This window comes from Lygodium microphyllum, chromosome 9, assembly GCF_053477565.2.
Source record: "Lygodium microphyllum isolate KBCC chromosome 9, Lygodium_microphyllum_v1.1.10, whole genome shotgun sequence".
Taxonomy (NCBI): Eukaryota; Viridiplantae; Streptophyta; class Polypodiopsida; order Schizaeales; family Lygodiaceae; genus Lygodium; species Lygodium microphyllum.
The window spans coordinates 121,127,004-121,153,953 of NC_141143.1; the positions used below are offsets into that span (position 1 = coordinate 121,127,004).

General features: G+C 41.2%; 1 protein-coding gene across 3 annotated transcripts in view; it reads left to right on the forward strand.

Annotated features, from left to right (window-relative positions):
* Nucleotides 1–2,015: 2,015 nt before the first annotated feature.
* Nucleotides 2,016–26,950, forward strand: part of LOC148031507 (putative E3 ubiquitin-protein ligase ARI8) — a 114,893-nt gene continuing 89,958 nt past the window's right edge. For 2 of the 3 annotated variants that reach the window (XM_087685018.1, XM_087685019.1), the window contains exons 1-3: nt 2,016–2,641; nt 16,340–16,464; nt 25,116–25,224. In XM_087685018.1, the coding sequence (XP_087541144.1) occupies nt 2,456–2,641; nt 16,340–16,464; nt 25,116–25,224 (420 nt within the window). In that variant the 5' untranslated portion in view covers nt 2,016–2,455. The remainder of the gene's footprint in view (nt 2,642–16,339; nt 16,465–25,115; nt 25,225–26,950) is intronic. The other variant, XM_087685017.1, reaches the window with a different exon arrangement.

Sequence of the window (26,950 nt, forward strand, 5' to 3'; positions counted from 1 at the left end):
AGTGCAAGCTTCAAGCAAGCTCCATCCTCAAGCTCCACACTCCAAGCTCCATAGCTGCGAGCAAGAGAAGAGAAGAGAAGAGAAGATGGAGAGCTTCTCCTCCCCGGTCCCTCACCCTCACACACTCACTTCCTTACACTCACACACACTCTCTCAAGTACAAGCTCAAGTAAGCAAGAATAAGAAGAAGAGGAGAGCTACTTTTGGCCACACACAAGAACGAGCTTCTCATTCACTTTTCAACTTTATATACAAAACCCTAAATCCCTTTTGGGCAGTTATCCCCTTATCCCCTTTTTTACATGGCCGTGGCCTAGGCCCTTTTTCCCATTGTCCTCCTATCTTCCTAGCTTCCTTCCTACCACCCATCTACCTTTACAAATTGCATGGGTGAGAGCCCGGCACTCCTTAAATTAAATCACAATGCACTTGCGCTCTTTTACAAAAGTATTGACTTGCGCTTTTCCTTGTGCGCCTTTGTCTTCCGTTTCACTTTTCCTTGGCCTTTTTCTTCTGCTTTAGCTTTTCTAGATTTTCCACCTTGTTCGTCTGACGGTTAATAAGGGTTGATGGGCAAAGAGGGATGATTTTGCATAGTTGCTCTTGTGGCCGGCAAAGTAACAACCCTTCCTTGGAAATCTTCATAAGCATGTATCTACTCTACTCTCTCAAGTTTGTGAACCCATACTATAAACTTTGAAGCCCATATTTTAGGATGGCTATGCATATTGGACAAAGGGGGAGGGCATTGTCCTTGTCTTTTTGAAAATTGGAGAGAGGTGTCAAATCACCATATGCATGGTATGGCTTTGATATAGTTCAAAAGCACAACAAAATACACCACATTGTATGTTGTTATTTGTTCAAAACTTCTAACCATTCATTTGCCAATCTTCCTAAGGACACCACTCATATTGACATTAAACAAGGAAATGAACATGCCATAGCAAGTATTCATAGGCTAGTGCAAGCTCAAGTTAGTAGTAGTACTTGCAAACATCTTTTTATAGTAGTTAGAGGTCTCTTTATTTATTTCCATTGAATTGGATATTTTGTTTTTGTGCTTTCTTTGGTCATAATATTTAATCAATCACATTTGTACTTACATACTATCACACCAACCAAGTTACTATCCATCCCCCCCACACTCGTCCAAAAAGAAAAAGAAAAAGAAAAAATCGCCTATATATGCTAGTGAAAAGAGATGCCACAAAGGACAACTCATAATCGTAAGTGCAATGGCCAAGAAAGACATTGTAAAATGAGAAGTATCACTCATAATCTCAGAGTTATGCCACATGTATGGCATTTACTTGCATTTCAAAGTAAAGTAAGAAGGGGAAAAAAACAAGTCACACGATGCAAGCTTGACTTATTTGACATTTGAAAGATCGAGCAAGTCTATGTGTGACCCCACTCTTAGACTGGTTACACACCAAATGGCGGACGCCCACTTTGCAAGTATTAGTCAATCAAAATACTTCTTTAGGGGTTAGGCGTCTGCAATCCTTTATACACTAGAGAGGACATGTCTTGTTGTTTACCTATGAAACAGATGAACTCCGTGCTCACTTTGGGACGGGGAATCTCCCTTGCCGAGTTTGTAAAGTGGGAGACAAGGGTGCACTTTTTGTATTTGCAACCAATAAAAAAATTATAAATATAATAATTTTCACTTTTTTAATGTCCTTTTGGTGTGTAAAGGCTTTGTATCCATGTCTACACCTAGTTTCAAAAATTGCACACCCACCCTCTACACAGGGGATGCCTAGCCAGCCTTAATTGAGGGGAAGTGACCATAGAACCTATGGCTTCTCTTTTCAATCACTTATTGGGCATTGAGAGAGAATAAGGCTACGATCATAATTCCGTCAATCTTGCAAGTTGCAATAAGGCTCCGACACGTAGGACGTGGGCCCTAAAGTTGTAGCGGTCCCGGAGACTGGGACGGGCGGCGCCCGAGGCCTCCCCCCCGCCCCCCTCTCTCTGTGCGTCTCTTCACTCCGCATGAACGGGCTCTGTGCCCGCTTTCTGGCCTCTCCTCTCTCTCTCTCTCTCTCTCTGTGTTTCCTAAGCGCCTTCCTTTTCGTGCGGGTGCGTGCTTCATCGAACTTCTCTGCTCGCATTTCGTCTGCGCTGTCCTCTCGCAATCGATGGCCCCGAGCAGTACATACCGCAGCTTCCGTCGCCTCTCCTAGCTTGCTCGATCCGTCCCCCTCCCAAGCTTTTCCATGCCTTAGGTTTATTTCCTCGTCATACGTCATCTCCTGTTGCTCCCTACCTCTTTACTCAAGGCTCCGCCATGTCCTGAAGTCTTTCCGTGTCAGCCTTTTGAGCTCCCGGACAAGCCAGCATGCTGCCCTGATTTGCCCCAGATTGAACCTTTTTTTAATCAGACACGCTGATCAAGGCGATCTTTTGCTGCGGGTGGATTACCTGAACTGTCTCCCCGAAAATGGATTCAGAAGACGATATGCACGACGCCTTGGGAGGTGGCTTTGATGGCGACAGAATGGAGGATGAAGAGTATGAGAGTGATCTGATGCCTTCTGATGTCGAAGTCGAGGAGGGGGAAGAGTCAGATTATGCTTTTGATGACAACGGCGTCGATGATTCCCAACCCAGCTATCGCCGCTCACAGGTGCATACAGAGTTATTTGGTGCAGCTGCATTTTAATGTATTTGCTCTGTTACTTGTTGTTCCCTCGACCATTATTCATTTTAGCTGGTAGTTTGTCTTGCATTTTCGCTTCTCTGGTTTAGAGGAGTAAGAAAATGATATGCTGATTCTCAATCTCTCTTGGCCGATGAACTGATTGAGACCAACCAGACAGGGCCAAAGAACAGCAGAGTGACAATGTACAAGCACAAGGATACTCGATGGAGATCTCCAGAAACTCAGCGACAAAGTTGCCACTCATACCGCAAGTAAAAACAACACCTAACATGAGGATCTATTGTCATGCCAAGATGAAAAGTATAACTGACCAAAGGGAGTGAAGAAGTGGAGTATTGTTATTCCATGCACTAAAGGAAGCAAACACTACACAAGCCCAATGTAGGCTGTAGGATTCTCAGCCCTTTGTTTACCACCGAGGGCTTCTTCTTGAGGTCGTGCCATGATTTAGCTAACATGGCACTTCTTGAGCTAAGCAAACCATATCAATGGCTATCATTGTTTGCCATTTCTCGAATGCTTTGTACTTAAGTCTACTGATGTCAGAACAAACTGTTAGTCTCAAGGATCAGCTAGATTCTTGTTTTGAAGATTGCAACTGAAATTGGAGCTTGTGTAAAGAAAGTGTGTTGCAACACATTGTTTTCATCACATCACCCAATGCATTAATAATCACTTGAAGTGCATTGAGAAAGTAGAAAGCTTGATTTCACACTGTGCATGAAAAGAAGCACCCCACAAATACTTGAGTGCACTTAAATTTGAGGACTGGCTAAACTAACAAGGAACTCACATGCAAGATAAGCGACCCAAACGAACGCACTAATAGGAGAAGATTTTCCAATTGATATGTAGTAGATGATCAATCGATATGATTTAAAACCAAGATGGAGCATCATAGTAGGCCAACTAAGGATATCATAGTTGATCTTGAGAAAGAGTGAAGATTGGCCAAGAAGTCACTGCACTTGCAGGGCATAGCTGCTTACAACTAGGAACATCGAGCTCAGAGACTGAGGTAGGAAATAGAAATGTGAGAGGTCCATTGAGTTTTAGCACTTGCCAATGGAAATAGGATAGGACCCAATGCAAAGAGGGGAAGAGCGCTAGAAGCCAGTCTCATATTGAGCAAGCTTCTCACAAAGCGACTCATAGACAACACGGCTATAGAGTAGAGTGGAGTAGCCCTAGCAACTTTGTTGCTAGTGGGACTAGGAATCACTCCAAATTTGAAGAGCCAAATGAAGATGCCCGTAGTTGTCTAGCAACTCGACAAGTATCAGCCCAACAATGACAATTCAGTGCTCCTAATAACTTAGAGACAATGAATATGGAAGAAGAATAAAAAATGAAATAATACAATGCTCAATGCAGTAAACACACTATGCAAAGTGAATACAAAACCTAGAATTCCGTTTTTGAAGATCGTGTCTCTAAAGATTGGGATATAGAGAAGAGTTGGAGAGTGTGTTATTCTCTGAACAGATCCCAAACTGTGCAGACAGCTTCAGTGCAGTGACCAGCTGTAAATGTCAGTAGACAGCAATGCTGGCTGCATTGTCCCCGAAATGCAGGGCGGATTTTGATGTAGACTGATCTGGTAAAGTGTGCAGCAGCGATTGTGTAGGAAGCAGCTCCTGGAGGCAGTGGATAATTAGGGTGGCAGCTGCAGGCTGAAAATGCAGATGGTTGGAGGCTGGGCAACATGCTGCATGATGATGATGGCATGGACCAGCTGCTGCAGCAAATGCAGGCAGGGCAGCAGTTGCCAGGTGGCAACAACTTGGAGTAGGTGACTAGCAGTAGTTGTGGCAACAGAGGAAGGCCGAACAAGGTGCTTGGTTGATGGACATTTGTCATGAGGACATGTATTTTTGAAATCTTACTTAACATGTGGATTAATTTTTAATCACATGGTTAAGTAAATGTTGCACATGTGTAACTGGGGTTAGAGTAAATTTACGAGCCCGAGACTCTAGGAAATCACGAGATCTCAAAGGCAAAAGTTGATATAAGTTATGCTGCACATGTACTTGGTGGTATCTGGTGCTAGTTGTTAGCCTAGGTTATTCATTTGGCCATAAGTGTCAGTTGGGTGACACTAGGAAAATGACGTTTAATGGTACCTAATGCCAATCTGATGGTCAAAGATGGCACAGAGACACTCGAGAATGGAAGTTGCCCAGGCAATTTAATAATTGGCCAGTTTGATTATTTTTCAGGGCACCGAAATAATTATTAGATTAAATTTTAGTATATAAAGACTAAAAATTGATATTTAATTATGGATTGTTGGAAAAATCATTTGGGAAGGATGTCACTTGTCAAAAATGCCCATGCAAGATTGAAAAACGTCTTTGGAGGTTGGAGAGAGGCATTTTTAGTGTATTTTGCTAGGAAGAAAGAGAGAGGAGATGCTATTGGTCTGATTTGCAGCCATTGGAGGACCTTTTGAGGCAGCGAGGGGTGGGAGAAGACCAATCAACAACAGGTGATAGCATCTACAGGCTGTTAAGAGGGCAACAACAGTGAATGATTGATTTTCTTCAATTCTTTGCATCTACAAGTTGTTGAGACAGGGCAGTAGCAGTAAATGATAGATTTTCTTTAGTTCTTTGCGAATAAAGTTTGAATTTTCTCTCTTAGCATTCTCTCTCATCTCCCAGTCTTTCTACAACTTTGCTTTGAAGATTACAACATTGAGATCACTAGAGGTTGAGAAATTTCAGATTTCTCTGTTGTAAATCCTAATCTTTAGAAAAAATTAGGGTTTAGCAGTAGCCTCAGGAAGCGTGCCAGAAATTGGAAGCTCCAAGACTTGGATTTGTATTACAAAAGAGCATGTGTCCAAACCCCATTGTGACTTGTCATTATTCATGTGACATGAAAGCTTAAGAGTTCAAACTTCAAAGATAGGAACTAGAAACAAATGTTCAAGGAGAAAAGGAGTGAACAATGAATAGTAAAAGATGAAAGACTAAAGTAGCTTCATCATTGATGATATCATGTAGGCCCTAGGGTCTAATAGTTGACCGCTAGGCGGTGACTAGTCATAAAGTAATATTCAAAATGACCTTCAGCATTGAATAAGCCCAAATCTAGAGGAAATCATCATCTTGTGCAACAAAACGAGCATCTACAAGCTATGGCAATAAGTCATGATATCATATAAGCAACTGACAGTTGGTTGCCAAGCTATAACTAGCCATAAAGCTGTTAGAGTGAAGCAATGCCGAAGCGAATGACCATGACAAAGAGTGAACAGAGAGAGAAGAGAGAGAGAGAAAGAGATAGTAGAACACAGAAAATCTGCAGTGAAGAATGCTGTATAAGGATATAGAATTATACATGGGTGCAAAGAAAATATTTGCGTACGTCTCCACCTCGAGGATCTCGATCTCTGTCAGCCCCAAGAGCAATCTCCACAATTAGCAGAGTGAAATCTGTCAGAGACAATGTATAGACTGCTGAAAACATGATCCAATCAGCTGACGGTAGCGGGTAGCATCTGCCAAAGGAGAATTTGCATGTGAAGTGGGCTTCTAGTTGGGATCCATAGGAGTAGAAATGGACCGATAATCCTCCATCTCAAAAGTCACCAAGAGCTCTTGTACATATCTCTGATGAGAGATGAAAATCCCCCTCTGAGACTGATTGATCTCGTGGCCCAAACAGAAATGGAGAAGTCCTAAATCCGTCATCTCGAACTTTTGATGTAGGGCTGCCTTCGTCTCTTCGACCTTCTGGGCATGATCACCTGTAACAATCAAGTCATGAACATACAAAACAACACACGACCACCCTTGGAAGTACGCTTATAAAGTTGCGGATCGGCCCTAGAGCGCCGATATCCCAACTTGGCCTGGAGAAACGAATCAATCTTCTCGTTCCAAGCACGTGGAGCCTGCTGTATGTGCCTGGTGCCGCTATGACCTCCACGGTCCATTGTGTAGTTGCCACTCCTCAGGGACCCCCTCGATCCTTGAATCTTGGAGTGTGGCACAAGCCCAATGAGGAGGAGGCCGAATCTCGCCTCAGTGCTCTCCATCTGTTGAAGTTTTTGGAAGGTCCACCATCAATGGAGGACCAATCGGTGAATCCAGTGGCGGGGGAGTAGGCTCCTCATCCAAAGAAGAGTCCTCAAGAGACATAGGCTCGAGAGGAACAGTCGCTGGTGTCCAGCTATCACCTAGATCTCCAAGTACAAGGTGATCCGCATCCCCCTCTGGGGTTGGAATCTCCACGAATTGAATATCACGGCTCGTGTAGACATCTCGCTTTACAAGATCATACAATCGGTAGCCTTGAGATTGCGAGCTATAGCCCACAATCACCTGTCTTCTGGAAGCCGCTTCAAATTTGTCATGCTGTATCTTCAAGATGTGAACATAAGCATCACACCCAAAAGCTGTGAAATAAGAAACATTGGGCTTTGATCCAAAGTACGTCTCAAAAGGAGTCATATCAACAACAACGGAAGTAGGGGAATGATTAAGGTTGTAAACTGAAGTAGCCACAGCCTCAGCCCATAGACACTGAGGTGTCTGATGATGCTCCATTATAGTACGGGCCATTTCGATCACACTGCGATTCTTCCGCTCCAAAATGCCATTCTCTTAAGGAGTGTTTGTATTGGCAAACTTTTGGTGTATGCTACGATTTGCACAAAACCGTGCAAACTCATTAGAAACAAATTCTCCGCCCTTATCCAATTGTAAGGTCTTCAGCTTCCGCCCCACTCGGTTCTCCTCAAAGAGCAACCAATCCTTGAAGTTGGAGAAAGCCTCCGACTTCAGCTTTCAGAAATAGGCACATATCATCTTGCTGTAATCATCTACAATGAGCATGAATACAAACTCCCTTGAAGGGATTCCGTCCTCATCGGTTCACAAAGATCAATGGAAACAAGCTCCAAGGGTACTGAAGACCGCATTGAAGCCTTGCTGGGAACAACATCACGAGTTTGCTTCCCACGGATGTAGAATACACAAGGCTATTGTCTCACTACAATATCTGGCAAACCTCGAACAAACTGGTCCTTAGACGCCTTCCGAAGGTATTCATAATTGAGGTGACCAAACCGAGCATGCCAAAGCTCTGACGGGGTTTGGGAGGTAAGAAGAAGAGAAGTCAAGGCAGAAGAAGACCGCAACTTGTAGCCTCCATTCTCCTCATAACCTGAAGAAAGAACCGCTCTCGATCCTCGATCAAGAATCTAAAATGATTCCACATTAAATTCGACCAAGAGGCCGAGGGCACAAATCTTGTGTACTGAGAGAAGATGATACCCCAAAGCCGGCACATAAAGTACCTGAGATGCATGGGCACCACAAGTCCCATTTGGAATAAGATGCATGTTACCCCGTCCCTAAATAGGAATAAACGAACTATCACCAGACCATGAGAAGACTGCAAATGAGTAAGACTTGCTGAAGAAGGAGTCATGTGCCTAGAGGCACCATTGTCAACAATCCACTCCCGAGTAAATGGGACCCTTAGCGCAACATCAGAAGCCGGCAAGGTCAAATCCTCAACCACCTCCAAATGGAGGAAAGTAGCTGATGAGGGAGTAGCCACTACTTCGGAATCCTTTGAAGATTTCTTCTTCTTCTCCTTGTTAGGACAATCCTTCTTCCAGTGACCTGTTTTGCCACAAATGTGACAAGTAGACTCCTTGTCTTTGTCCCTCGTAGATTTGTCTTCCTTCTTCTTCTTTTGGTCCTTCCCCTTCTTCTGAGAGGATTGACCAATCAAAGCTTCAGATTTCAAAGCATTGGTTCGTTTCAGTTGCTCCTCTTGGTCCAAGACCATAGGAACCAACTCTTCAAACCGAAGAGTCTCAGACCGCCCTAAAGCAATCAAGGCAGAATAAAAACCACTGAAGTGAGGCAGTAATTGTGAAAGAAGAGTTATCGGCATGTCTTCAAAAGCGATCACCTTCCTTGCATTTTGAATCTGCATGTGAAGCTGCCTTAGCTTGTTGATATGCTCCTGCATGGATGATGACTTGTTGACACTCATAGTCCTCATTTGCACTTCCAAAGAAATGCGCTTCATGATGGTCATTCGATTATACATCTGATCCAACTCCAGCCATATCTCCCTAGCCACTATCAAATGCTCTATGTGAGAGATAATAATTGTAGTACATGAGAGAAAAAAAAACGAGCGAATGCGTGCATTGAGTTATTCAATGTGCCTGAGCCTTTGCCAATTCCGCCTTCTCGCTGGAAGGGAGTTTGGACTTGTCTCGCGAAGAAGGACGATTGATAGCTTGCATAACAAGCTCCGCCAAATCATAGGACTCCAATATGGCAAGCATCATAACCCACCAGATGCGGTAGTTCTCACCATTGAGCTTTTGATTTGAAGGAAGAGCCAGGAGGACGGCAGTCCATGATCGCCTGAAACTTTGTCTCGGCCTAAGAAGACATCTTCACCTACAATGCCTGCACAAAACACAAAAAGCCTACTAGGGTTGAGGTTTGCTCGTCCCGTTCTTTCTTCACCTGCCAAAAGCATTGGAGAACAAAACGGTAAAGAGGTGGGCTGAATCAACGTATTTTTCTAACAGCTCGTTCACTTGGCTCATAATCTCCTCTTGTTGGGTTGCACTCACTTTGTAGGGTAGCTTATTCGGTGGGCTACTTTGAGGGATCGAAAACCGATTCTTTATTGTGATTTTATTCAAAGTATGATAGTCAGTGCGTGTTTGCCACGAACCATCCCTTTTTACACCAAAAGCATTGGAGAACAAAATGGTAAAGAGGTGGGCTGAATCAATGTATGTTTCTAATAGTTCATTCACTTGGCTCATAATCTCCTCCTGTTAGGTTGCATTGACTCTGTAGGGTAGCTTATTCGGTGGGCTACTTCAAGGGATAAGTCTATGCCATGATGTTCAAGCCTTTCAGATGGTAGTTGCCTTAGATGTGATAGAGTGAAGCAATCAACATACATTTTTAGAAATGAAATGTGATCCCTCTCTAACTTTGACATGTTTTCAACATTTTCATTATCAAACTTATTCTTAGTAAAAACAAAGTATGTTGAAAGGTTATTTTTCATTACATTAGAAATGATAGCAGTCGATAGAACATGGATAAATTCCCCTTTCAACTTTTGATCAAGTGTGAGAGTCTTTCCCTATATGTTGAATAGTGATTTCTTTTGCATGTGAATCAATCATTGCATGCATTTTGTGACACCATGGTATACCAAGCAATACATCACATCCCTTAAGTGGAGCAATGAAAAACTCTTTGTTGTCCATATATCCCTGAATGTGCTATCAAAGCATTCTAAGGAATGGTGTGATAGGCTTTGCATGACTTTTACATGTCATTTCAACTTTCCCTATGGATCCCATCTTATCCTCTCTGATGCCTAGATGGGCTGCCATATGTGTAGGGATGAAGTTGGCTTGTGCACCATTATCAAAGAAGATTAAAGCATACTGATCCCTAATTTTGCCCCATGCTCTATATAACTCGATGGCATCATCACTAGGTTGGTCACTAACAACATCGCGCACCAATCCCACTGATATTTTGGGCGTCTTACCCTTAGGATCTCCTTGATTTTTTGAATTTTCAGCTTGCTACCTATTGGGACAGTCCTTTGCAATATGACCCTTTTGTTCACAAATAGAGCATTTATTTGCAGCTATCAATTTCTTATGCTGTGCCAATGATTACTAGTCCTTTGTTGTTTTGGTATCTTTTCAGGTTGATTTTCAGATTTACCTCTTTTCTCAGCCTTTGACAACTTTTTATTCGGCTTCTCCCCACTCTCTTGGAAGCCTGATTTGAGTCCTTTCCACGTAGCAAAGCATCGGTTGTAGCACTAGTCTCTATGAGCTGAGATATGCCAGACATGGTGGACTTAATGCAAAAATCCTTGATTCCTTTGGGTAGCCCTCATATATACTTTTCCACTTGCTTATGAAGGGGTATTGGACAATAAGAAGTACGGGCAGCAATGCATTAAAAGTTCTTATCGTATTGCTCAAATTCTTGCATTCCTTGGCATTAAGCTTATTCCAAGCTGTCATGATGTCCACCTCTAAGGTACTTCTCAATCAATTCGATGCAAACATTTGCTTGAATCATATCCATGTTGACAGTGCCCTATCTTGCATCAAGAGTGTAGACCACCACTGCAATGCATTCCCCTTGAAGAAAGTGGTTGCCTTCCAAATCTTGGAGGATTCGGTTAAGTTTTCCTCTGAGTAGTCTGCATTAAACTATTTAATGAAAGTCAAAGCTTTTAGCCTATCTTGTGTACTTGTGAAGGACTCAAACTTAATTGCTTTTCCATCCTCATCATAGTCTTTTGTGCCCCTTTGGGTGTTAATTTGTTATACATTGGTTGTTGCAAAAAGAGTGTATTCGTTGTATTTACATCATGACCAAGCCCAAATGAAGCATTTGAATGACCAGCACTCATTCCTTGAGCTCCATAAGCATTTGGGGGTGTAGATGCATTACCAAACATGCCACTTTGTGCATGGGCATCCAACTAATGCTGCCATACATAGAATTATGCACATTTCCAGCCATACCCAATACATTGGGCCTTGCACACCATGGATTGATTGTTGCATACCATAGGGAGTTGTTGATACATTTTTGTATGTAATTCTTGTCGAACAATTGCATGAAAAATTGTGCTACCATCAAAGTATCTTGGTTGCCTTATTATAGCATGCATGCTTGGCTGTCCAAAATCCATTGGATTGGTAGCTCCATGATGGCCTTGCATTTGCAAACCTTTACCTGTAGGTACCAATTGTTTCTTGTTGGTTTCTTTGGGAGCTTCAAGTGAGGGCTTTGGCATTGCCTTCGGTACATGTTGCTGTCTTGAAGATGTAGAAGATGATTTCTTCTTCTTGCTCTTATTGTCCTTCCTCTGAGCATTCAAAAATCAAACAGACCGAGGATCCTTTGCCAATTTAGCAAAGAGATTTGTTGCAGTTCTCATCAGATCCTTGAATCGGTCATCAAATTCCTCTTCCTCTTGTTGGTCATTAGTCTCATTTTGACTTGAAGGCCGGCCAACAACAATATTTCCAACTTCTTATCCATCATGTGAGCCTTGTCTAAGATCAGGCATTGCATTTCCTTCTTCCCCATGTGAGTGTTGATACTGAGAGGCATCATCATTTCTTGATTCCAAATCATTGTATAAAGACAACTTGTTGTAGTTACTTAGTTGATCACAAAAAATCAGCACTTGCGCAAAGCCTTGGCTTGCAACCAGGTGTCTCGGGTCCACCAAATCAAGGATTGAGTGATATCATGGCAATGGAATCATGAAACCGGCTTTCCTTCTTGGATAGGGTGGTAATACCTGATTAAACACTTAATAACAGCAATGAAAAAATGATCATAAATTGAAATGCTTACTTTACCTTAATAATCTTGGATAGTAAATACTGTGTTGGCTCCAAACTGGTGCTCTTTTGGTATTTCTTTAACTTTAATTGCTGATTGATTGAGTACAAGTTGAGGTTCCACAATCTTGTTTGCTGATCCAAAAGCCGTCTGTTGTAGCAACAAACATCAAACAATTTCGGCCAATCACCCCTTGATTTTCACCCAAGGCTACCCCAACCGGCCAAATGTTGCCCCATATTCAAAATGAATGAGCTCGCATTTGAAATCTTTGACAATTCCTTGAATTTAAGATATTGACTTTAGTATGTGATGTGCTTGATTGATGGCACGGGTCTCGAGGTGGCTGCTAAACCCTAAATACTAATGTAAGTTAGGGTTTATAGCATAAATTCCTTTGCTGTCCACTAAATTTTGCTGAGATCTTTCGAGAATAGTTGAGAAGTGCTGAGATTTGCTAAGAGAAGGTGCGAGAAGGCTGTAGAGAGAGAAATTCTGGAAATTCTTCGTAAAGAAGCCCTAGAATTGGCTGTTGGCTTGCTTGGACCAGCCTAGAGGCTGTTGACTGCTGCTTGGAGAGGCCTAGAATGCCGTTGCCTGCCTCAAAATGCTGTTATCAGGAGCTGGAAGGCTCATAAATGTTGTCGCACTTGACTATGGTCTCCTGGCTATTGTTTTGTCTCCCATGATTGAAATCAAGGCTGAAAATTTATTAGAGCTCTCCCTTTCTTTCTTTCCCAAGCTGAATGAATTGAAATAGCCTTTGCTAGCCCCAAAAATGTTTTTCTCAGTTGCATGGGTATTTGTGCCAAGTGGCAGCCTTCTAATCCCAATTTTGAGCAATTTTCAGCCATTAAATTTTTTAGAAATAGTTAATTTTGATAATTAATTTCAGCCCTTTTGATCCTACGCAAAATGGAGTTTGCCCATCCATAAATTAATTGTATAGGCCATTTGCAACTTGGAGTGGTTCCCAATCTCCATTTACCCTTAGCTTGGCAGATAATTAATTAATTTCTAGTCCTTAGTGTCACCATTGATACCCAATGACCAATTAATTGTCCTAGGGTGAAAACTGACACCAATTGACAAGCAAAGCCTAGTTAGCATGACTTGTCACAACTTTTACCTTCGATATCCACTGACTCCTTGGGGTCCTTGGCCACCAGCCATGAAATAACTTACATGTGTAGTACATGTGCTTTATAACCTTGCACATTTGATTATTAACTTAAATCAAATGTTACTAGCTAGATTAAAGCGTCTTAGAAATTTCAAGTCCCTGTGATAGGGTATGTATGGATCTTGCAAAGGTTGAGGCAATATGGTCATGCCCACACTTGTGAAGTGTGCATGAAGTTCATAGCTTATTGGGCCAATGTTCTTACTATAGGAAGTACGTTTGGCTCTTTGCTTACATTGCTTCTCCATTGCACGCTTTGCAGAAGAAGGATGTTCCATTTAGATGGACAACAATGGAGATTTCAGCTTTGTTGGGTCTTTAGACACTCGCCAAGAGTTGTGAAGAGGTGTTAGCTTATATTTATTCATGTTGTCATCTCGTGGTTGTGAGCTATGTTAGAGTCTGACAAAGACAAAGGAGCTCTAACCGCCTTTTAGCCCTTTCTTTGTGTGTATTTCAGTTTTCAGTCAGTTTAGTGTGTTTATAGTGGTTGAGTATTGTTTCCAGCTTAGTGCATTTCTTTTTCAGCGGTTGGAGACTTTGTTTACATTGCATACAAGGGGTGACGAGCTTTTTTATTGTGATCATTATTTTCCTTAGCATTTCATCACATGTTGTTGGTTGACCATCTTTTTCGTGTGCATATTGCTGTATTTGGCCAATTTTGGAAGTCTTTGGCTATTTATAGCAGCCTTGGTCATTGGCAACATAAATTGTATTGCAAATTTCAGCTTCTTTTGTTATTTGGTGCTCCACTCCATCATCAACTTAATTTGGTGCCTTCATGGATGCTTTGGGCTATGTAGAGACTGATCAATTTGCTTTGTATTCAACATTCTTTTGGACTTCAATATAGATTTCTTCTTTCATTCTCTTTTTTCTTTGTAGTGTCTCTCTTCCCTTCTCTTCGTGTGTTTCTGTTCTTCTTTCGTTGCGCACTCTCATGGTAATTATTCTTTGATAGTCTTTGAAATACTCTTTTGGCATCCATTTAGAATCTAAACAAGAGGAATATTTAAATTTTCAAATGACTTTTTTGTTAAAGTTTTTCTTTATTCTTTCTTGACCGTGTGAAAAACTATTAGGTCTAATTGATGTATCTTTTCTTGTTCATCGATTTTAAGCTGGATTCTCCACTCTAGGCTCCAATGGTGGACTTCTTTCACAAGGCTTCACAAGATGGCTATGAAAAGCATTGTGAATTCTCCAATACATAGGAAATTGTAACGGGTGACAAACATCATTTATCTTTTATCTGACATAAAATGACTCATAATTTCTTGTTACTAGTTGAGTGACCTGTGGCAATGGCTTGTTAGAGTTTCTTACATAAGCTCTGTTAAAATTTAGTCACCTCCAATCTCCTTTTTGAAATAGAAAATGTCGTCTATGCTCATTTCTTGCTGTTTTTGTTTTTCTTGAGATCTTTGAATAGTGCAAGCAAAAGTTGTATTTATATCATGCACGAACTTAACGACATGAAATATCTCCTTGTTTTGAGGATATACAATTGGAGTGGTTCACCATAAATGATGCCAAATGGTGCTTTATTGTAGAATCAAGAATTGCGCTGTTATAGGCATGCTCTACCAAATGCAAATGCCTTTCTATTGTTAGTTGGCTTCATGGCAACATTACTTCAACATATCTAGTATTGTGAGATTGGCTATCTCACTTTAAGTATCTCTTGGAGAATGATAAGAGAAAAAGGAACTAAGCTTCAGACCTAATTTTTCAAAGAGAGCTTGCCTAAAGAACTAGTAGTTTGTGGATCTCTATCGCTCACGATGGATTGTGGTAATCCATAATACTTGAAGATTCCTTGAATAAATATTCTAGCCATCTGTCGAGATTTGATAGTTTTTTTGATTGGAATGAAATAAGCTTGTTTGCTAAACATGTCAAAAATAGTTTATATACCATCATTGTTATTTGCTAATTTTAGCAAGTCAAAGATGAAATTGAATGCAATGCTTTTCTAAGGTTGGCTCAAAATTAGAATGGTTGCAATAGTGATGTAGGCTTTTGGCAATCAAACATTATCTATTGGCACACCAAACATTCTCTAATGAAATGCTCAATATCTTCTTAAAAGTTTTGCTAGAAGAAATACATTTCAAGCACTTCGGATTAGTCATCTATGTGGATGACTTGATCATTACAGGTGATGATGTCACAGGAATTGGAGAGATCAAGGAAATGTTGCATTCTGAATTTCAAGTCAAAGATTTGGGAGAATTGAAGTATTTCCTTGGGATTGAGGTTGTCTCTACACCTCATGGTACTTGGTTGTTACAAAAGTAGTATGCATAGGACACGTTAATCAAGTATGATATGTTGGATTGCAAGGCTTTGAGCACTCCATTGGAGCAAAATGTGAAGCTACTTGCAGATGTTAGACATGAGATTGAGAATGTCAGTATGTATAGACAAATGGTGGGTAGCCTGATTTACCTTACCATTACTAGAACAAATCTTAGCTATTCAGTTGGACTAATTAGCCAGTTCATGTAGAAGCCTATGAAGCCGCACTTGGATGCAGTGAGGAGGATCTTGAGATATGTGAAGGCTACATCAGATTATGGTCTACTCTATGAGCATGGTAAGCCTTTGGAGCTTACAAGAGGATATACAGATGCTAACTGGGTAGAAAGTACCTATGACAGGAGATCTACTAGTGGGTATGCATTTTCCCTTGGTAGTAGCGTGGTTAGCTGTCATGGTTGGAGACCACTCTTTTGGAAAATATCTGCAGCCAAAAATGTGGAGCATTGTTATAGATCAAAAGCGTGGTAGCCATCTTGAGCAATGCCCATGTCTTATTTGGTTCAAGGATTACAAGACATGAGACATAATAGACTGATGAGGATCTCTTTCAAAAGATCAATAGATGCTGGATTTGTTATTATGACTTAAACTTTATACATAATAATGTATGGAATTGAAGTTTTCTATTAGTGAACAGTCTTTTTGAATTGTAAGGTTTTTCTTTTGTTTCAATTGTTTATTCTTGCTTGTAAATAACTGTAGAGTGTTGCATGATTACTTATGGTTGATAAAGTGCCCCTTTTTCTCAATCGGCAGTCCACATACACTATTTTAAGTGAGAAAGATATTCGACAACGGCAAGAGGATGCTGTGACCAGTGTTGCGACTGTGTTGGATATTTCGAAAACACAAGCTGGCATTCTTTTACGACATTTTAAATGGTACTTTTTTGCCTTGATATTTGTCATACATGAAGTCCAAGAGTTAAATATTCTTTTCATTCCAGTCTAGCATATACATTTAGTGCTTGACTCCATATCTTTTTATGGATACAAGAAAAGGCAGGTCAGTAATAGATATGATTTGCGTTGTTCTCTGTAAAGAGCAGTAATATCTTAGAACATTGTAACATAATCCCCCTCTATGAGAAACTGATGGTACTTAAGGGCTTTTAAATTTCTATGATTTCTGTGTTGCATGTGATGCTGTTCTGAGTTGGTGTATTATGACTTCTATGTCCCTGAGATTTAGTTCTGGGGTCCTAAGGGCAAAGGGCAAAACTCACTTTTACCTTATAATTCCTTTTTGCCATTTTAGACCCTTTGATATTTGGTAAACCTTCTCTCTTTAGACCCTTGGATATTTTGTAAACCTTCTCTCTTTTTCTTGAAAAAACATATTGTAAAGTTGTTGAAGTACATAGTGTTGCCTTTGTCTCTCTCATTTTTCTGCTCGGAAAGGTAATGATCAGATTTACAGGAGGCCTTCTCATAAAGGTTTTCAAATAAAAGAATATTCAGATGTACAAGAGGCCTTCTAGCCAGCATGCAAAACCCATTTCCATAGCTAAAAAAACGAAACCCAAAAAGCCACATGGCTACCAGTAGAAAAATGAAACTTATTGAAGCTGTGTCCTGCACCATTATGTCCAAATAACATTGGAGGTTGTGCATATAACCTTCAAGCAGGGAGCAGCCATATCAAGGATAGTCACCCTTGCCGATATCATAGAAGCCACCTTCCTCAATAATAAAGCCTCCATTGTGACCAATATGACCATGATTCTAGAGGTGGAGCCAAAGATAAGACCATATCTAGTATACTAGATGTGCGAAAACCTATCCAATGCAACAAATGGAACAAATAAGAATGTTGTGGTTGCAATGTGTCGGTTTGAGAAGATCATTCCAAGGCCCATACTGAATTATTAAGCCATGGAAGTGAGATCCCATATCTATGTAGTAACAAGGCAGGAAACCAGAAAGATGGCATGCATTCTCTAATCATGTAGTACAAAAAATACAATGGTGGTTAGCATGTCACTAGTATCAGAGTACTGCAATGTGGAAGCGTGTGCTGAGACTGATAAAATGTGCTGAACATGGAGAGAAGAGAGACAGAGAAAGAGACTAGAGAACACTGAAAAGCAGAACACTGAAATGCTGAATAATGAAGAGAATGCCGAGTACAAGGCTGTATATCAATAGTCGGAGGACCTCACACATTGTGTACACCATATGAGAAAGAGGCAGCCTGAAGACAGACAGGTCTGAATAGGCCAGGGGAAGAGAGAAAAAACTTGCAGTCGGCCCGCCGAGAACCGGCTGAATGTGACAGGCCTGGTCGGCCTGCCACATGGTGGGCAGGCAGGCAAGGGATCAGGCCTGTCTGGCCCTGTCCGGCCTTGCGAAAAGGCCTGTCCTGCTGCCCTGGACTGTCCAGCTCCTGCCCGCATCTGCCCTCCTGCCCATGATTGGTACCTGCTGCCCACTGCCCACTGCTGGTGCCTGTCTTGCTCTACCTGGCTTGCCTAGTCTGCTCACCTGCCCGTCTAAGAAGTGCATAGCTCAACACCCCCTTTGAGATCCTAGAGGCGGGTAGTACACCTCAATGGTATGGTCTAAAATCTTCTCTCAAATGTAGTGATATTGGATCTCTATGTGTATCGTCCTTGCATGAAACATCGGGTTTTGTGCAATAGATATGCAACTAACTCTCATTGTTTTGTAGTATAGTAGTAATTTGAGGACAGAGCCAAGCTCTCACAGCATTTGCTGAAGCCATAGAATCTCATAGGTGGGCAGAAGACGCTATTTGACAATTAGACTTTGTAGATGATAGGGCAATTTTTAGGTGCTTCTTGTTGTTCCAAGAAACAACATGTGCACCTAGTAGAAAGTAGAATCCTATAGTTGATCATCAAAGATCAACATCAACATCAACATCACTAGATCAACCCAATTTGAATTTGTCCATCCCCGCAATACTAGATTGATGTATCTTGAAGCTGCAAGATGGAAGATGCCAAGGTCAGGGTTCCGTTGAGAAAGCGGAGAATATGCAAAGTAGCTTACTAATGAACCATCTTGGGCTCACTCATAAACCTTGCAAGCAAACCAAGTGGAAAGCAAAGATCAATTCGAGTGTTAAGGAGCCAAATCAAGGACCCTATAAGTTGGTGATAGTGGGAAGTGCTAGTAGCCTTCTAATTTGGATCCATATGAGTAGGGATTTGTTGATATACTGATATCTCAAAGGTGGTTAGAAGCTCCTACACATAGCGCAGTTAAGAAGAGAGATCTTAAAGACCCACTTCACTCCAATCACTTTGTGATGAGTAGGCCTAGGCACAAGACTCCACGTATCATTCTGCTCTATAGCCTTTAATTCTTGTGCCATGGCATTCGGTTGATGATCATACTTCAACGCCTCTCCAACTAATGTAGGTTCCAGATCTTGCATGGCTCGAGTTATCGACCCATAATTGATGTGTTACTATTCTCTTGTAAATGCTTGGTTGCTCCCACTTCTCTAGAAGACCATCCGTTCTTGCGTCATGGAGGGTCTCTCAAACCCACTTAGAGGAGATTGAAGTTTGAAACTTCTTCATGTTGAGCTAAAACATGCATTACAGCTGATTAGCATTTTTAAACAGTCCAAAACATGCTCAAATAATGAAAAATGCAAATTTGGTGTGTGGTTTGAGAGAGTTTCAATAGTCCTCCAAAACCCTGAATTTTTGGGGCACTCTTCAACATCTATAAATAGACAGGCTGCCCACCATTCAGCCTTATCCTTTTGTGCAGGTTTCTCACTCTATTGTGCAGATTTCAGCTATCAGCCACCTACCATTTACTGTCCAGCCATCACTTACTGCAGCTCATCACTATCCCGGCTTGTCTTTAGTCATCGCCCTGTTGTTTGGAGGTCTTCATTTGCTATGTCACCACAGCACCTGATCAGCCTACGTTTTCAGCATTTGGTGCCAAGGGACATGCTGCTGCCATCTCTCCCACTGGACAATTGCTACAATATTTGCGTTTTTGTTGGCTAGCATGCCATTCTATATTAGTTAATATTTCCCTTGTTCTTGCTTGATAGTTTTCTACCTTAAGTGATCAGTTTTTGGCCTTTCTCGTGGTATATTGCTGCATTTATTAGATTTTCAGCCTCTAACTGCTGTGTTTTGGTGACCAGCCTACTGCCCTTCATTATTTAGCACTCTCTCATCTTTGATTGATGGTTACAACACTCATGATTTGTCTTCGATGGACATCACTCTTCGACACTGCATTGCTTTGCCCTTGGGTATTTTGTACACTCTTACATTCATTCACAACATTCATTCACTTAGGAGTTTTTTCTCTCTGTGTTTGAGTTTTGCTTGTCTCTGTCTGAGTCTTTGTGTTTCAGTCTTGGTTGTACATGTTGTGTTTCCTCGGTGTAAACCCTAGCATATCTTCACATGCTATCAGAGCTGATGCTCTACTAAAGAGTATCTTGTTGTGATTGTGGAGGCTAGTCTTTGTGTGAGTTTCACACGCAACTCGATTTTGACTCATAAGGTCTCAGACACCTTTTGCTTTGGATTCTATGACGCTCTATCAAGCTTCTCCATCATTGGAGCCTTTGAGAAGGCATTACATTCTCGAGGCGGAGGTAGATACACCTTTACCTTTACCATCATCTTCTTTTGTTTTAGGTATCTTATAGATGAAGAGTTTGAGGAGTACTTGCGTATCACGTACAGTTGTTTACACTCCTTCAACAAATGCTACTACTTTGTTTGAACCAATTCGTAAGATTGGCTATCTCCCCGATCTTGGAGGAACCATGACATTAGGTGCGTTTGGCGATCCATCTCCTTTATCTCAGTTTGGCCTTGTGTCAGGTTTGTATAACCCTTTTGAGTCATATGAGCCAAAACCCTCTCTTGTTTTTTCCTTTGGTGTGCAAGATCTGGATGGTTTTCAATATGTTAGCTTTAATCAGACACCCTTCATGAGGTATATCTCTACCATGTGTTTCATTTGAGCACGTAATCTACACTTCTCAACTTTCTCCCATCCCACCACTATCTTTTCCACATTTTAATCTACTCATATCTTCATTCCAAAATCTTGGATTACACTTCACTTCTGCTCAAAGCACACTAGGGGTTGGATCTTCCATCTTCACTCCCAATATCTTCTCATTCTCCATTCCACCATCTACCTACCCTCCATTTACTCCACCTCTTGGTGTATCTTTAGGGGGAATGCCACCCTTTAGCATTGTACCTTCCATATACCCCCGATTTACCACATCCTTTCACGTTGGGACGGCTGTGATGGACATCCCCCTCACTACCCCCAGACACTCACAAACCCTCCAAAACCTTGCAGATGCAAGGATATCCATCCTCTGCTTATGGATTGTCATCACACATCCCTTGGGCCACTCTTATGCAGGGATATTTATCCTTTGATCCCCATGTCCCTATCTCTCCACCTTGGGCTCCATATGCAGTAACCATGCCCAGTCCGCCCTTGCCCACATTTGGATCTGCTATGCACACTTCTCGTATGCATGGTGGGCACTTTGGGATTCCTTCCCAAGTGTACTCCACTCCCCCACCTATCTCTTTTATTCACCCTATTCCCATTATCCACCTTCTCCATCTCGGCACTATCACTCTTGTTGCAACGGCCAAAAATGCCTTCATAGATAAGACTTGTTTTAACAGGTTGAATTTCACCATTTGGTCGAACTTCATGCAACAAATGCTTAAATCTCAAGGACTTTGGGATCTTGTCATTGGTATTGAGCCTATGTCGGTTAGCCACATTCAATGTTGAGTTAATGTAGGGGTTGCTTCTTGAGTTCCACTCTCAATTACAACATTTTTCCCTTGCATTTGGGTATTGGAGTCATCTCATTGACCGCTATGCGGCACGAGATTGCACCCGACTTATCAATCTAGATTTTGAGCTTCAAGAGTTTTCCATTAAGGAAGATAATGATTTGAAAGTCAAGTTGGTTGAATATCGGCAGTTACTCGCTGTGTTTGCCACAATTGGCTCCTTGAAGTCATATGATGATCACATTACGTTCTTCTTGAATTAGTTGCCTGACAAATATTTTCATTTTATCCAACACATTATCTCACTACTTAGATTTCCAACCTTTTACGAGTTTGAATGCAAGTTTTTGCATTACGTGAGGCTGTACAATCAAGTCCACAAGAAGTCCTCCTCACACATCCAGTAGGGGGAGGAGGGTTGGCTGCCTTTTCTTCAGGAGGGAAAACCACTAGTGGCAAAAATTTGCAAGATGCGAAGGTAAGCCAAAACAAGGGTGGCACCACTTTCTCTGATGGAACCAAAGAAACACGATCCCTTTGGTAGCCAATTCCTAAGAAAAATAGGTTTTGCACACATTGTTAGAGGTTGGGCCATGTGGACGAGGAGTGTCGTCCCAAGGCCCAATGTCTTCCACCTAGAAAACCATAGAAGGTTGTTGCTATTGCCTCCACTCATCCTTGAACATCTATAAATTGATAGGCTACCCACCATTCAACCTCATCCTTTTGTATAGATTTATCACTCTACTGTGCAGATTTTAGCCATCGGTCACCTACCATCTGTTGTCCAGCCATCATCGACTGCAGCCCATCACCATCTAGCCCTAGGCGGTTTGGTTTCAGCCATTGTCCTATTGTTTGGAGGTCTCCATCTGTTGTGTCATCATAGCACCTGATCAGCCCACGTTTTCAGCATTTGGTGCTAGGCGACAAGTTGTTGCCATCTCTCCCACCGGAAAATTGCTGCAGTATCTGCGTTTTTGCTGTCCAGCAGGCCATCCATATCAGCAAACACCTCTCTTGTTATCGCCCGAGAGTTCTTTGCCTTAGACGATGAGTTTTCAGCCTTCCTTTGGTGGTACACTGCTACGTTTACTATATTTTCAGCCTTTGACTACTGTGTTTTGGTGGCCAGATTGCTACCCTTAATTATTCAGCACTCTCTCATCTCTAATTGGTGGTTATTGCACTCAAGATCCATCTCTGGTAGATGTCACTCTCCGACATTGCATTGCTCTGCCCTTGGGCATTATGTACATTCTTATATTCATTTATAACTTTCATTCACTTTAGAGTTCCTTCTCTTTTGTTTGTCTGTGTTTGAGTTTTGAGTTTTTGCATTTTGCGTTCTGCGTTTAGGGTTTGAGTTTTACTTGTCTTTGTTTGGGTCTTTGTGTTTTAGTCGTGGTTGTACATGCTGTGTTTCCTCAATGCAAACCCTGACATATTTTCACATCTTGTTGTTCTACTTGTGCTGAAGGCTCCCTAAGCCACTAGAAAGGGAGGAATAGGATCTAAAGAAGAAGATGCAAGAGTAGGATCTAAACCAAAATTGCTAAAAGAGCATGACGAAGAGAACCTCAATGTGAGTGTGATAAGGGAGGGATGGGTGGGATTTGAGAATGAGTAGCATCCAAGATACACTTAAATGTAATAGAAGGTAAAGTTGTAGGTATAATTGTTTGTGTTCTTCTGCATCTAGACATAATTCCATGGGGTCTCTGAAATGGGAATTATGAAATAGTTTTCATTCGAGTTTCATGAATCATTAGAATTGGGTTTCATTTGAGATGGGAAAAAATCCATTTAATTCTATACATATAAGATATGAATCATGTGACAACAAGTATAGATTGATCACAATTCATGATGCTGTACAATATAAATAAACATTTACTGTAGAGTAAAAGAAGAGTTCTAAAATAAAGAAAGGAAGGTATCAGCTCTGTTACAGGAGCATTTGGAGGAGATGTTGGGAGTTGAAGGCAGTTGACAGGTTGCCTAGAGTGAGCTGTTGTGTGTATACAAAGATGAGGACGAGAAAGAAGAAAGAAGGAAAGATACACTAACGTTTGCTGAGGTGGGAAATAGCCTATGAGACAAAACTGTGTACAATGGTAATGTTCCCTGGATATCAAAGTGTGATGTGTTAAATGGCAATCAGTGATATATAGTGCGGAGCAGAGTGTAAAGTGATGTACAGTCAACACCCATATAGGGATACACTAGACAGTAGTTGCTGTATGATGGACTCTTACTTTAGATGATGTAAATAGATGAGACCCAAGTACAATTTTACAGGCACATAGCCCTCTCTTCAGATCCCAATGGTATCTAGATATTATATAACATATCTGAGTCCGTGAGAGGCTTTTTACACACAAAGTAAACTAACCAGGCATTAGTGTCTGTTCACACAAGGAAGCTCCAAAATATCAATTGTTCTCTAGTTGCCTTGACATGAAATTTTGTAAAGACTGTCTACTTGCCATGGCTGAAATTTTGAAAAGTGACTTCACCAATAGCTCTGGGTATTAGGCAGAAATCATGCATGTTTGGCTGATTTTCCAGTGTGTTTTGCATGGGCTAGATAATTGGGCTCTTTGGACACTTTATGTTTGGTTGATTTTCCAGTGTATTTTGCATGGGCTAGATAATTGCACTTTGTGGGCACTTGATGTTGATTGAAATTACAGGGATTTTGAAACAATCCTTGCATGATCATGTTTATACCACAACAATAGATCTGTCCCAGTTTTTCCACTGTTTCTTTATCCCTTTCTTTAGAGGATCTCTGTAGATTAGTCTGTTCTGTGTATTGCAATAAGGCATGCATGTGTTTTCCATAATGTATTACAAAAAGGTGTGTTAGAGTGTGAAGGTGAGGTCCAACACTAGGAGATAAGAACCATGGTCTCCTATGGAGGGGTGCATCTGTGAGGGACACAGCCCTGGGTTCCTAACAAATAAACCACCTTGCAAAGGCTTGGAAGGTATTTCCACAAGTTGCACCACATATCTAAGCTGGGCACTCAGCTTCCAGGCAATTGACCCTGTGGAATGCCTGCACACAACTCCTGCGCGATGTTCTATGGCTGTGGATTCCACTTAGGATTTTAGACTTAGCAAGTATAGTAAAATAATGTGTATGATCGTAAGCTGCTCAGCGACTGATGAGGTGATTGTATCAGAAGCAGTAATAACAGTGGTAGTGATGAAGCTGCTGAGGATGGAAAGTCCAGAATCAAAATTACCAATATCCTTGTTTGTAAGTAAGCGATGGAGAAACCACTTTCACAAAAAGAAAAAAGTGAATATAAAGTGCAACCCTTCACTTGCTCTTTCAAAAATGACCAAACTGGCTGGCTCTCTGCCACAGTCCCATGATTTTCGCTTGTCATCAGTTAGCAAGACACAATATAATATATGACAGCTATGATGAATTCTGTAGTTCAACATATGATAAGGCTGGCTGGACCTCCAGTTATTGAGGTCAAAAAGCTAGAAATGCCTAGAGAGTGGAGTTCAATTACATCTTTGCCATCATCTTGATGAATATGGTCTATTTTTATTATATTTGAAAGTATCCTTTACTGGTTGATACATTGGATGTCTTTGTGATGACATGCCTATGCAAAATATGAGCTAATGATCAATTCTGTTTTCTTATTTATTTACATTATAGTGCCTCTCCATCTAGTTTCATGTTAAGGCCTGGGATCATCTTTGACTCATAGATGCTATTGGCAGGAGTGTAAGCAAAGTGAATGATGAATGGTTTGCAGATGAAGACTTTGTCCGGAAAAATGTTGGGCTACTTCGCTGCTTGCCTTTTGAAGAAAGTTCCAATTTCAGAGATGTGAGCTGCTACTTTTTATTCTGCAATTTTCAAAGCTGATTGATTGATTGAAAACTAGTATTGTACTTCAAGTGGGCCTGAAATAACCTAAGCTTCTATCCAATGTAAATCTCAGTGAAAGCATGTTAAAATTGGAATGATTCAGAGGACATTATAAAGATGTTTCCTCATAAGATTTATGTTTTGGCCTCCCCTTGTGTGGGGGGTGTTTTCTCCTGTAGAGCAAAGTAATTAACATTGTTCAAAGAAATTTCTGGAAAAGAAATTTAGTGATTTTGTGCATCATGCTGTCCTTTTCCCTTTTTCCTATAAATTCTTTCTCTTGGGCTCACACACACACACACACGCGTGCGCAGGCACTTCATTTTTTATTGTTCAGCACTCTGCAGTCAATTGCGTTGCATCAGACATGTCCTGCAGCTTTTGGTCTTTTAGGTCATTTTGCCCGTTTTTGGATGATAGCATAACTTTTGTTCTGCTTTGCTTTGCTTAAAAAAAAGGGGGGGGGAGGGGGGGGGGGGGGGGGGGGGGGGCGCAACCCAATTCTTTGATAAAGCTGATTTATGAAGTCGGGATGTTACCAAGAAGGTCAGCACCAAAAAATGCCTGAAAAACCTTGGGAAAATATAGAGTATGTGACCTTCTCTTGATAGTCATATCCACAAATTACAAGCTTTACTTAATCATCATCATCATACCTCATTCACACACTTCTTTTGGGTTTGAAACCAATGCCTTGATTAAGTAGAACGTGAAGATCCTTGTAAGGCATCTGCCCCTACTAAGCTAGGAGAGGTAATGTTTGATAGCTGCTCGGATGCCCTTTTTGAATAGCACTCAGATCCCACAAGATTCATGGACTTAGCTGGTTAGGTAACTTTCGAGTCTACCTCATTGTAGAATGTCAAGGCCTCGACTTGAGATTCTTATACTACCTATAGTCATCTAACAATAGTGTAGTGCCCACGAAGAAGAGTCACTTTGCAACCGATCAAGGACGAGAGTGGACTAACATTGCATTTGGTTCAAAGAGAGTGTGAAACAAGGGAGAGCTGAGCATTGACTCCTTTACTACAACATAGTCATGCACTTGGCCCCGTATAATGGTGTTAGCTAGGATTCTAAGACTAGACCCTATCCAATAATAGCTTCTCAATCCTAAACCCATTGTTTCTTTCAGAAAGCACTTGACTAATCGAGTCCACCCATTTGCATGATAGCATTGTTGAGACCATTGGCCACACACATTTTACCCAATGCACCCATCATTTTTAGTTTTCTAATTAGGATAGCATCATTGGGACCATTGGCCATGCACATTTTACCCAATGCACCCATCATTTTTAGTTTGCGAATTAGGGTCCTACTATGTTGCAAGAACATATAAAAACAACTTTCTTAATTAGCCTATTAGACAAGGCTAGTTGGACATTCTTTAGTTACGAACACAAAGACGAATGAAACAATCTTTTTCAAACAGTTCCTTGAAATAGTTTTGTGAGATTTGTGTATCCATCTCCTATGAGACTAATATTCCACCATTGAATATCACAACCCCTTCTTAGGCTCCACCATTACCCTTATCTAGAATTGAAGTCTATCTACTGTTCCCATCATGGCTTTATTGTTACCATGATTTGAGTCTCCTTGGCCCCATGCCACCATAGGTGGGAACTTTACTCCAATGATTGATCTCATTGTTCGAAGTGCTGTTTGCACACTCTAG